The sequence below is a fragment of the Mizuhopecten yessoensis genome, unplaced genomic scaffold, assembly GCF_002113885.1.
Source record: "Mizuhopecten yessoensis strain PY_sf001 unplaced genomic scaffold, ASM211388v2 scaffold11069, whole genome shotgun sequence".
Taxonomy (NCBI): Eukaryota; Metazoa; Mollusca; class Bivalvia; order Pectinida; family Pectinidae; genus Mizuhopecten; species Mizuhopecten yessoensis.
The window spans coordinates 414,423-427,908 of NW_018408864.1; the positions used below are offsets into that span (position 1 = coordinate 414,423).

Sequence of the window (13,486 nt, forward strand, 5' to 3'; positions counted from 1 at the left end):
TGATGGTAGAGTGATTTTACTGTACAGATATGATGGTAGAGTGATTTTGATATACATATATGATGGTAGAGTGATTTTGATATACAGATATGATGGTAGAGTGATTTTACAGTACAGATATGATGGTAAAGTGATTTTATATACAGATATGATGGTAGAGTGATTTTACAGTACACATACGATGGTAAAATATAACAGAAATAAACTGACCGTTTCTTACTGGGAATGATACCCATGCCCTCCTCCTCTCCATCGGGCGTGACTCGCTTCGCCTGCCACCACTCATCGTCACTGGCGTTCGTCACATGTAAAATATCTCCATAGCGGAACGGCAGCCCTTTACTGGGCAGACCACTGTCTTTGGAAGGATCGTAGTCAAACAGCGCTCTGAAACACAACACTAACACTGAGACCTGGATTGTACACAGTAGTCAAACAGCGCTCTGAAACACAACACTAACACTGAGACCTGGATTGTACACAGTAGTCAAACAGCGCTCTGAAACACAACACTAACACTGAGACCTGGATTGTACACAGTAGTCAAACAGCGCTCTGAAACACAACACTAACACTGAGACCTGGATTGTACACAGTAGTCAAACAGCGCTCTGAAACACAACACTAACACTGAGACCTGGATTGTACACAGTAGTCAAACAGCGCTCTGAAACACAACACTAACACTGAGACCTGGATTGTACACAGTAGTCAAACAGCGCTCTGAAACACAACACTAACACTGAGACCTGGATTGTACACAGTAGTCAAACAGCGCTCTGAAACACAACACTAACACTGAGACCTGGATTGTACACAGTAGTCAAACAGCGCTCTGAAACACAACACTAACACTGAGACCTGGATTGTACACAGTAGTCAAACAGCGCTCTGAAACACAACACTAACACTGAGACCTGGATTGTACACAGTAGTCAAACAGCGCTCTGAAACACAACACTAACACTGAGACCTGGATTGTACACAGTAGTCAAACAGCGCTCTGAAACACAACACTAACACTGAGACCTGGATTGTACACAGTAGTCAAACAGCGCTCTGAAACACAACACTAACACTGAGACCTGGATTGTACACAGTAGTCAAACAGCGCTCTGAAACACAACACTAACACTGAGACCTGGATTGTACACAGTAGTCAAACAGCGCTCTGAAACACAACACTAACACTGAGACCTGGATTGTACACAGTAGTCAAACAGCGCTCTGAAACACAACACTAACACTGAGACCTGGATTGTACACAGTAGTCAAACAGCGCTCTGAAACACAACACTAACACTGAGACCTGGATTGTACACAGTAGTCAAACAGCGCTCTGAAACACAACACTAACACTGAGACCTGGATTGTACACAGTAGTCAAACAGCGCTCTGAAACACAACACTAACACTGAGACCTGGATTGTACACAGTAGTCAAACAGCGCTCTGAAACACAACACTAACACTGAGACCTGGATTGTACACAGTAGTCAAACAGCGCTCTGAAACACAACACTAACACTGAGACCTGGATTGTACACAGTAGTCAAACAGCGCTCTGAAACACAACACTAACACTGAGACCTGGATTGTACACAGTAGTCAAACAGCGCTCTGAAACACAACACTAACACTGAGACCTGGATTGTACACAGTAGTCAAACAGCGCTCTGAAACACAACACTAACACTGAGACCTGGATTGTACACAGTAGTCAAACAGCGCTCTGAAACACAACACTAACACTGAGACCTGGATTGTACACAGTAGTCAAACAGCGCTCTGAAACACAACACTAACACTGAGACCTGGATTGTACACAGTAGTCAAACAGCGCTCTGAAACACAACACTAACACTGAGACCTGGATTGTACACAGTAGTCAAACAGTGCTCTGATACACAACACTAACACTGAGACCTGGATTGTACACAGTAGTCAAACAGCGCTCTGATACACAACACTAACACTGAGACCTGGATTGTACACAGTAGTCAAACAGTGCTCTGAAACACAACACTAACACTGAGACCTGGATTGTACACAGTAGCAAAATAATTATCTATCAGTTCTATTTCAAGCTATTATTCTATAGAAATAAAAACAATGTGTGTCCCTTTGTGTTACAATTGTAATAGCCACTACTGGCGATTAGATTTACATCGGTATATTATATTATTGATTAAATTGTATATTGCTGTCAATGATCACTTAGATTTACATAAGTATAATACTTGCAATCTTTTAGATTTCCATTAATATATTACTGTCAATTACTGGATTTACAAAAGTAATATTAGTGTCAGTCACTAAGATTAACATAAGTATAAAATCTGCCAATCACTTTGATTTCCAGATGTATATTTCTGTCACTCATTTAGATTTACATTAAAACTGAAACTTACTCAGAATTACATTTGTATTTCTTTAAATTACTTGAATTACATAAGTACATTACTGTCAATCAGTTAAATTTACATAAATAAAATACTTTCATTCATATTTTAATAACGATATTATTGTCCATTACTTTGATATACCTAAGAATATATTTATCTGGCAATTAGCCCATGCCTGATAGTACTAGCCCACCTATACTTACAATTTTGTGAGGTATATACTTTTATGATCATTTGTGAGTGGGTCAAAGGTGTCTTCAAAAATATCACAAGTATTTATTCATGTAAAATTAAACAAGGGACATTAATCTGTTTTAATATGGTTCTGATTCATTTATATCCTTGTGAATCAATCCTTTTAGGACCTGTTACAAAAATAAATACTCAAGAAATTTATATGAAGAACAGTTGTAAAAATAAATATTAGCAAAATTTATGCACAGTATATGATAAATGTAAACAAAATTGTTACATACGTTTAGGCCTTGTTAATTACTATTCCCGAGGTTCCTATCTATAGAAATAGACAACAGGTAGTACACTAGAAATTGTCACAAGATTTGAACTGGTGGATTTTTTTACATTCCTGATAGGTGATTTCTAAGGTGAAATGAACGGCCCTTTCCCCTTGGACAATTTCTGCTGTATTGTCACAAAATCACGCTGCTTTGTGGGTGTTATTTTACAAAGCCACTAGACTCTTGTGGAAAAGGGGTAAAAACACCTCTGCTGATGGCAGCAACGCTTTCCCTTTAGACTACATACCTCACGTAAAGTGTTCGTTTCTGTGTGGTTCGTAAGCTTCCTGTGCTCGTGTTCATCATTTGTTCCCGTAAATCCTGAATCTTGGCTTCGAATCGGTTGTATTCTGAAGTACAGAAAAGACACATGCAATGAGTCTTACGTTGGTGGGTTTATAACTGTATCTAATAGTCCTCATATCTCAACAATCTTCTGTTCCAACTCAATATTTCCCCAGCACCCTCTTGTATTCACAGCACACTGAAGGAAACGGTGCAGACTCGAGTTATCTGCAGCTAATGATTTCCCTTTTATAGCCTTCTTATACTACACAATATTCTCCAATGCAGGCAATATTACTTGTCTATCATTGCACACCACTAGCATCAACAACAAACAGTATTCTCTCAGCCATTCAATAGCTTTTCTTCTATATTCTTAGACAACATATACTAAACACGGAAATGATTGCTTTGTAGTGCGCACGTACTTGATAACACACTTGTACCATCAAATCAACAATCTTAGCACGAGTTTTCAAATAAAACGCTTCTACAATGCATGTCTGAATATTTTACAGCTAAAATCTGGTCTGTACTTTTTGAGTATAAAAGAAGTGGTCAGGTCTGTATATAACGGGGCTGGGTATGACACGATGTGTTTATTTTCTTCTCCTGCTGCCAGGGTAATTACCAACACACACAGAACAATTACTGTACGCTGGCTTCTGTAACTTCCTTCACACTGGATCAGACAGAACCCATTGATTTCATCTCTCCACAGAACCACACAGGTCATCTAAGGCTTATAGACCTGCAAACCCATCACTCGGTTTCGGTCAACACGACAGACAAACGCAAGTTCGGCCTGCCTATCCCAGCGGCCCTGTATAAATGTCTCCTTGTAGCATGAAGGTAACAAACTCAAATTTCTGCAGGTCCCCACAGGGCCATTCCTATCTTTTACATAGAATTACAGACGCTGTTACCCAAGGGTCTCTTATGGAACCTTCATGGTCAATTATGGTGTGTTATTCAAAGCAAATATATGGTCCCAAGCCGACTATTACTTTGTGTAAATAACATACTCTCTAATAATAATCTGAGGGAAACAATCAAAAGTAGGCTTAGTTCAACTAGGGTAAGTTGTTACTTACTGTAGGTCATCTAACACTTCTTATACATGTGACTAACTGTAGGTCATCATACACTTCTTATACATGTTACTAACTGTAGGTCATCTAACACTACTTATACATGTTATTAACTGTAGGTCATCTAACACTTCTTATACATGTGACTAACTGTAGGTCATCATACACCTCTAATACATGTTACTAACTGTAGGTCATCCAACACTTCTTATACATGTGACTAACTGTAGGTCATCATACACCTCTAATACATGTTACTAACTGTAGGTCCCCATACACTTCTTATACATGTTACTAACTGTAGGTCATCCAACATTTCTTATACATGTTACTAACTGTAGGTCATCTAACACTACTTATACATGTTACTAACAGTAGGTTTGTAGAGGGCTACTATTTCTACAGTAACTACTCACCATCTGGGTTGTAGAGGGCTACTCTTTCTACAGTAACTACTCACCAGCTGGTTTGTAGAGGGCCACTATTTCTACGGTAACTACTCACCATTTGGTTTGTAGAGGGCTTCTTTTTCTACAGTAACTACTCATCATCTGGTTTGTAGAGGACTACTATTTCTACAGTGACTACTCACCATCTGGTTTGTAGAGGGCTACTATTTCTACGGTAGCTACTCACCATCTGGTTTGTAGAGGGCTACTATTTCTACTGTAACTACTCACCATCTGGTTTGTAGAGGGCTACTATTTCTACGGTATCCCCTGCACCCTTTAATGTTGCTGCTGCTTCTTCGTGCGTTGCTAATCTCAAGTCATGGTTATTTACCTGCAACACAATAAAGAATAAATCTCAAGTTTTATTACACACAGCTGCATGCTCCTTAATGGATACATATTGTATCAGGTAGCAGATTGAATGGAAGTGATAATCAGGACACTGTTTTTTTTGGGAAAAAATGTTTGAGAAGACAAGTTTTTTCGGAGGGCCTGAATCCAAAGAAGGTCAAACATTGCAGATTGACTAAAGGCATACGCTTTTCTTCAAACTGAACACAGGGCAGCTTAACCTAGCAAAACCTAGGATAACAAAGGGCCATAACTCTGTATTGTGAACTACAAGACCTGATTTCATTATGTGACACTGCCATTCAAAGAGGTACTCACAATTTTAGGTGAGAAGAGTTTAGGACAAAGTGACACAGTTATGATGGACAGAGTGCAAAACTTAAGGTGGAAGACTAAATAATTAGTCTAATTAAACCCATAAACTGGTTAGCAATGATTACATTAATCTTTATATTGATAATTACTTTCCATGTGTTAATGTCATCAAATATTTTCAACACATTTTAAAAATGTAATACCAGATGATGATTTTTTGTTTAGACATATCTTAAAGAATTTAAACATAGACTTACAGACAGAATTTGATCCCCTCTGCGAAGCTCTCCTCCGAGATCGGCTGGACCACCTGCCAAAATGAACGACACAAATATTCCCTCTCCGTCCTCTCCTCCCACTATGTTAAAACCTAGACCCGTGGAACCTTTCTTTAGGGTGACTTTCCTAGGCTCCCTGTAACGATAAAACAAACATGGAAATCAATCCTCTAATTACATACACAGATCCCAGAAATACCGCTACCAACAACTGACAGATACGGTTCTATAGGCATAACTACACATGATCTGGAATTAAAACGTTTAAACAGATACATAATATATACAATATCCATATACAGTGTGGGAACACTGAACCACGCTACAAGGAAAGAACGAAACCGTTTTATAGCAAATTTTTCAAGAGGTATTTTCTTCAAATTTCCGGATCAAAGTATCTTTTGTAGATCCACTTTAAACTGTACCCTAAACAAGGATGTTTTTAAGTGAGCAGAATAACAGAACTGTCCCTGTAAAAAAGAAACAAAGTATGAAGAATAAGTACAAACACTCACAATGTAAGTTCCTTGGCGACCCTTTGTAGGCTGCATTTACCAGGAAGTTGCAGTTTTTTACAAGTATTTTTTCTGAATTTAGTTTTTTAAGCATTTCATAATACCAAGTGCATTTCTGATATTATTTTTCCAAAAAATAAGATTTTACATTACTTACATATCTAATATTTTTATACTTTGCTATTTCATTTAGGTGTTCAATACTTTTCATTTGCAACAATTCTTTAGCACATTGTAGTCTGAGCACCTCCAGGTTCCATTGAAGATCAGATCGAACTCGACTTGAAATTTTGCTTCTTATCATTACTTTTATTGTCATTTTTTTTTAATAAAGAAATATTGAAATTTGCTCCATGTTATTCGAGTCCTGCACACTTCATTGTCCTCCCTTTAGGAGAGTCTCCGTGCTTAACATGGCCTGTCTTACTGTCAGTACTAGTTAGGATGTTCTCCGTCTCAACTCTTCCCAATCATGATAGGATATGTGGACACACTGCCAAGCCTGTTATTAGATTTAGCTGAGGTACCTAAGCCTTATAAAATCGACCATTAAACAGTGTTAGCCACGTCACAGCACCCATTCATTCTCATTACACCGCCATCAGGTAGAAAAGACTCCTGAGAGCTTAATGAGAAATTACATTTTTAAGTACTTCTAAAAAATGTACGATTGTTATTTAACAGTTTGTTATTACAGTTTGCCTCTTCCTATCAATTTCTTGTTACCAAAACTAGAGCAATTATCGCATCACATTTACTGTGTATTTTTACTGCAGCACTGTTTTTGCAATATTTACTCTGACAAAGCAAAACACTATTAAACCTTCAGTACAGCTTTCAGCTTCACTGTAATGGGTGAAAAGCCAGATCATGAATTAAATATTACCCATAATTATCTTGATTTTTGTTTTAGAAAATCTGAAGTTGTTTGCACCTGAATAATTCAAATAAGCCTGGGTGTTATTCGGAGTTAGAACGGTATATATGTATGGTATTCAATGGGTGTGATCGTCAGTAAGTACGGTATAGATTTGTGTAGATGAATGAGACTTCACTATCTCGGTGTAGGCTCACAATCTATCAAACCGTACCCCCTTATTAATGACTTAGATAATTACAACAGAGAAATAAAAAGTGCCTCCTGTGAGGAGGAGGAGGGTACTCCGGGCCAACTACAGTCACAGCACTATAGATCGTATTCTTTGAATTCATTTGCCTCTCAATCTTAACCAGCTGATGTATTATTGTTTTAAACCAGTCAGGAAGGTGTTGTTTCAAAGTGCATAGCCTCTAGTGCCTGTGAGTACATCTGCACTGTCCGAGTAAAACTTCCTGTAGAAAACAGGCAATCCGCTGAGTACACTGGAAACTAAACTTAAGTAGTAATAGCAGCCTGTATCATCTCTTTACAGTCTGTTACCCATATATATTCTTTGCCCCACATACATATATATATATACAACACACTCAATGACCTCTGCCCTTTCACCTCCACAACCTTTCAGATTAAAGTCCAGGGTTTTGACAGCCTTTCTGAATGTAATCTCAACAAATATTCTCAAAAGTGATTTGAGGGTTTATACATATTAAGCCAATTACCAAATGCTCTTGAGTACAAGTATATATAAATCATGTAATTAAGACCGAGGCTTCATTACTGAACTTCTATGGTAGTTTAGGCTCTTCCTTGGTGATCGTACAAGGATTTCCAGGGGTAGCATAGAGTCCCTTTAGGTAAAGACTACTGATGATACTTTATATATCCTGCATTAAGTCCCCGAGACCACCACATACTCTGTCACTCAAAGTGTGGGGGATGGGCCTATAGCAGGACAATGAAAATAACATTTGATTGCATTTCTACTGAACTGACACTATTTGAGTGGGCTTATTTCCAGGCATGGGCTTATGGTAGGATGAATACGGTACATAAAACATATCTGTAGGGTGATAAAGTTCACTTTTTTCTTATTTCTAATTTATCAGGCATATTGTAGCCTTGGGGAACGTGTACAATTCCAATTCCATTATAACATACAAAATCCTATCTGACATCAATACTCAGAACAGCTCGCCAATATTTCAACAAAATGGTTCTGCCAAATTTAAAGACTTTCATTTTATTTCATTTTATCTACATTTCATTCACATTTCAAATCAAAATGGTATCAGACAAATTCTGCCAAGTTGTAAGACAGCTGTAAGTATTTCACTGATATTTGACAACTCTAAATCTCAATTGTATGAGACAAAGCCTTCCCATGATGGCTGACATGTGCTACATACCAAAGATACTCCTACGCAAATCTAAAATGTTGCCACCTCTCCCAGCTGTGATCAATAAGCAGATCGTGCTCACCCCAGTAAGTTCTACATCTACAGCTCCACAGTAAGTATGATAATTACACATCACATTTCATAACCTCATCACGATCTCCACACAAGTTCTAACAGATATTACCACGACAGCAGACTGTTATGGTTCAGTACATCCTGTTGTTGGATCTACGATCAGGGTTTATGTAAAATCTTAGCTTGCTTTCCAATCACTTACTACATTCATACATCTTGGTTAATCGATTGAAATAGTGATTAATCAATACAATCCAGCTCCTTCAGTGATAAGTACATGTTGAGACGACTTACATTGACGATAGGCAACAGTGTCCGTATACTCAGAAACCAATTTAAGCCTTAGATAACCACCATCAACTTATCTTTATGAATGAAACATTTCCATTAAATATTTTTACAGATAGTTTTTGTAATTATCTTATTCATGAATGGCAGTAAAATAGATAGGAAATGTTTGCAAATGACTTAAGCTGTATTCCAGAGTTAACAACCACACAAGTGTGGTTCTGTGAGACGTACAGGCAAGGGTCTGTGACAAGGAGGGACACCCCCCCTAATAACTTCTCTATAGTGTACACCAACATCCTCTTTAGCAGTTCCAAAATAAAGAAACCTAAATATAGGCAGACATATTGGCTTGTCAGCAGAATAATGTCATTATATTTTCACCAAAGATGGTCACTCAGGCAGTTGATTGGAGTATTTTATAATATCACAGCTAAATGTGGGAAACAATCTCATGACTCTGACAGTTTTGGCAACAGTCTGTCAGCTTTCTCAGGGATGAGTTAAATATTATATCTTTCAGCGTGTCAGGAGAAGCTTATTACGCCTATTGAAGTGTGGATGCCTGTTTTATATCGCAATAAAAACTACATTAGCAGCCTTATTAGCTGCCATATCAATGTTTGGCAAGAAACCTGAAATACATCTGTTTTGTTTTGGCTTGGATACAATGCCCCCTCCCCAATACATTACACACTTGTAGGTGAGTAAACCTCATTTATACTATTTACTCCATCATCTTAATGAAATAAATTCTGTGGATGTCATCAATAGCCATTCAGTTTTCAAGGCAATTAAAACGTTTTTAAAATATCTATAAAACTGTAGCAAGAAATATAGAAACGCAACCTAAGTTTTTAACATAGATCTTCTGCGACTGGCACCAAGAAGCATTTTGAGATTGAGAACAGTGGTATCAGCTATCAACAAACTTGTTTTTTAGCCGTTGAATTATCTCCCTGGCATATCAGTGGCCCCCACTATGTGGATGTTAACACCTTGGATGACCATAGAACACTATAGCTACCATGTCTACACTGAAGACCAGAGAACTAGGATTCCAGCTACCAGGTAGATACTTATAGCTACCCAGTCTATATTGGTCCAATTTCATGCTCCTGCAAATTGTTTTATCAGTCATTTCTTTGAGAAGTAATCAAGTTAAAATTCACATCCATACAACAAGTCTTGTTTCTCTGCCAACTTCCAAGGCGAGTACGTAAACCTGGCTCAGAGCTATAATTTGTTTCCCTAACCCTTGTATCTCTGAGCAGTTAATGGCATCCTAAACCTGTTTATATATGAACTGCAACAGAAATTTCCTTTTCCTAACACAATTATAATTTTTACCAATAAAACTGAAAGCTTCAAGAAGCTTTGAGCCTGATTAGATTTATCAAACATGTCAAACTCGACACAGAAATATAGCCTGCCACCTGTAACGATCCACACTTCATTACGTATTAACCATGCAACCTCATACATTTTTTTTACCAACAGTAGCGGTGGAAATATGATTTGTGTTCCATTACAACGGCAGCATGCACAAGATTTATAAAATAAAGAAAGTACAGGGAAATGGTTAATGAAATGACTGGTAGTCACACATGTCTTATATACAAGCTAGCTATGTAGGTCTATTTTTTCCAAAACCCGAGGAAAATTCAACCACTGTTATCAAATGCATTAAACGCCAAATCCCAAATACATTCAGTTTTTTGCAATATCAGGTGTTGCATACCTGTATTTGTAGCATACCTGTATTTGTAGATACCTGTATTTGTAGATACCTGTATTTGAGTCATGTTTAAATTCAGTTACATTTGATACCCAAGCTTTTTGAAAGAATAACGGCTTTTTTGTTTCTGCAATCAATTTTCTTGTTTTCGGTATTACTGTGAAATAAACACAGTTGTAAATAGTTATTTCCTATAGCAGCAAATGGCTGCTTAAGTCAGGAAATTTTTATATACCTTCTGTTTTCAAAACAGTTCACATTAGAACATTATAAAATGTTAAACATGCTAAGAGCCAAGTTGGTAAAAGAATGGAAGGCTCAGTCATAATAAATTGATAAGGGCCCTCATAGGAGCTCAGGTCAAATACGATAGGTGTGTCAAAATTACCATTGGAGTATATAATGTAACCCCCTTTTTGAGTCTGACACAAGGCTATTTACCCCTAACACAGCAGGCATCATGGCCACAAGGTACATGAACCCATCAGCCATCAATTCTACACAATGCTCTACAGAACCAACATGAATATCTTGGAATCTGCAGTCTCCAATCTTTGGCCAATATTTTATATATCTGTCAGGTAAACAAGCCTTTATTTCACATTCACCATACTCTATTCAAGAAGATAACTGACAAGGCAATCCCGGATCATTTCGAGGATGTTGTCTTCAACAATATTGTGCTGTTAGAATATTAAACCTCAGGGACAGTATATACACAATGCTGATGAAGTAAAAGGATAGTTGGCAATCTCTGCCTCGGGCCACCAGGGGACTAGTAGCTATAGCATGCCAACAACAAGTAGGAAGTTTACATCCAAATACAGTGGGCTGTCATTTTCAGAGAAAACTGACTTGTCATTTCAGATTTATCTAAATTCGATGTAAATCTGAAGCTCCCAGACATAGTGGGTGGATAGCGTTACATTGTTCATAGACGAATAAACCATAAAACTGAAGTGATGTATCTTCAATAACGGTTAGTTCTTGATGCCTGATAGTTTTACATGCACTAAGGGGGCGAAGAGGCAGAAGTCCCATGTATCAAACTTACGTCTATAAAAAGTAGAGCATCAAATCATCATTAATCCATACAGGAATTAAATTCACAAAATACTTTAGAATGTCTGAATTATGGAGAGGATGTCTATAAAATATAGTTTATTAGGAACATAAATACATATTATTGATATGTTAAGGTTTTTTCATGCCTTTAGTTTTTCTGCTAGACCTATAAACTTCAATACCGCCTTCTTATTTCTATACATATGTGTGCCCTCTATGAAAACGTCGTTAAGTGGTCCTGTTTGATTTAATGACTGATTTTCTGGCTTTGGTATATTACATGTAATTTGTGCTCGAGTTGCCTACCTTACACATCATACCAGTGATTTGTGTTCAGATTATCTCCCTTCATTCGTTATATACAGGTACCTGTGGCCTGTCTAGGGGTTACCTACATCACTCACTATATACCTGCGATTTGAGTTTAAATTATTTCCCTTCACTCGTTATATACTGGTACCTATGGTCTGTCTAGGGGTAACCTACATCACTCACTATATACCTGTGATTTGTGTTCAGATTATCTCCCTTCACTTGCTATATAGAGGTGGTCTGTCTAGGGGTTATCTACATTACTTATTACATCCATTGTTTTAGTAATGAATTATCTCCCTTACTCATTATATACCTGTGATTTGTTTAAGAATTATCTCCCTTACATTTGTGTAAGAGCTATTTCTCTTACTTTCAATACCTTTGATTTGTGTATCGTCATTCCCCTTTAAACAAGTTATAATTAGCACTATGTAATAATAACTCAGAATCAGCAATCACCAATGTATGGTGTCTTGTGTAGCATTTACTCTGGTTATCAAATTATTAACCAACTAACTCTAGATGTGGTAGAATCTAGTAGCCCTAGCTCGAACCATCAAGACCATATTTGTTAATGAATACATTATCAGTTGTCTCAAATAATTTTTTCTTTTACAATGTACTGAAATCTGTAACAACGAGAGCTGCCTTAAGCCTTATTTTAGTTAAGACTGTTAATTGTATATTTCCCTAAGAGAGACTAAAGGAATAGAACAATCTTGACTCTGAAAAACCATGGATATCATTGTCAAGTCAGGCAGACAAGTACGAGGCACATCTTGTTCCTATACCATTCCGATTGGATTTTCGTGCAACCATTCTGCTTGCGGTTTTTGCAAAGAATCTCAGAATTCTCTAGTAAAATCTTTATTATTGCATTCTACTAGACAGAAGACGTAGCCAGGCTGTATAGCTTGTATTCAATACCAAACAGCTTTGTACTGTTTCAATATTATTAAGTGTTCACAAATACACAGAGACCAATAGCAGGACATGAATAGTAAAAAATCTGCAAAATCAGACAGATAAAAATACACAAATTCAGCTTTAGAAAATCAATAATACTGGAAGTATTACCACAGACAAACAACAGCTTTACTTGTCACCATTCAATGTGTGGGAAGCTAGACCAGACCGACTTCATCTGCGTCTTATAGCCAGCATTCCTGTTGACGACTAGCTAATTAAACAAAACAATAGAGCCATCTTGTATGTGACTCGCCAGAGACTAGCTAGTTAAACTAGACAATGTGGCTATCCTGTATGTGACTAGTCAAACTAGACAATGTGGCTATCCTGTATGTGACTAGTCAAATTAGACAATGTGGCTATCCTGTATGTGACTAGCTAAAGACTAGCTAGTTAAACTAGACAATGTGGCCATCCTGTATGTGACGAGTTAAACTAGACAATTTGGCCATCCTGTATGTGACTAGCCAGATACTAGCTAGTTAAACTAGACAATGTGGCCATCCTGTATGTGACTAACCAGTGACTAGCTAGGTAAACTAGACAAGGT

The 13,486-nt window shown here is 37.4% G+C and overlaps 1 protein-coding gene across 6 annotated transcripts in view; it reads right to left on the reverse strand.

Moving 5' to 3' along the window:
- LOC110465311 (disks large homolog 1-like) overlaps window positions 1-13,486 on the reverse strand; it is a 243,433-nt gene that overhangs the window by 18,718 nt on the left and 211,229 nt on the right. For all 6 annotated transcript variants that reach the window (XM_021521034.1, XM_021521036.1, XM_021521035.1 and 3 more), the window contains 4 exons: window positions 5,674-5,830; window positions 4,979-5,081; window positions 3,170-3,272; window positions 211-387 (listed from right to left, as the gene is read on the reverse strand). In XM_021521034.1, the coding sequence (XP_021376709.1) occupies window positions 211-387; window positions 3,170-3,272; window positions 4,979-5,081; window positions 5,674-5,830 (540 nt within the window). The remainder of the gene's footprint in view (window positions 1-210; window positions 388-3,169; window positions 3,273-4,978; window positions 5,082-5,673; window positions 5,831-13,486) is intronic.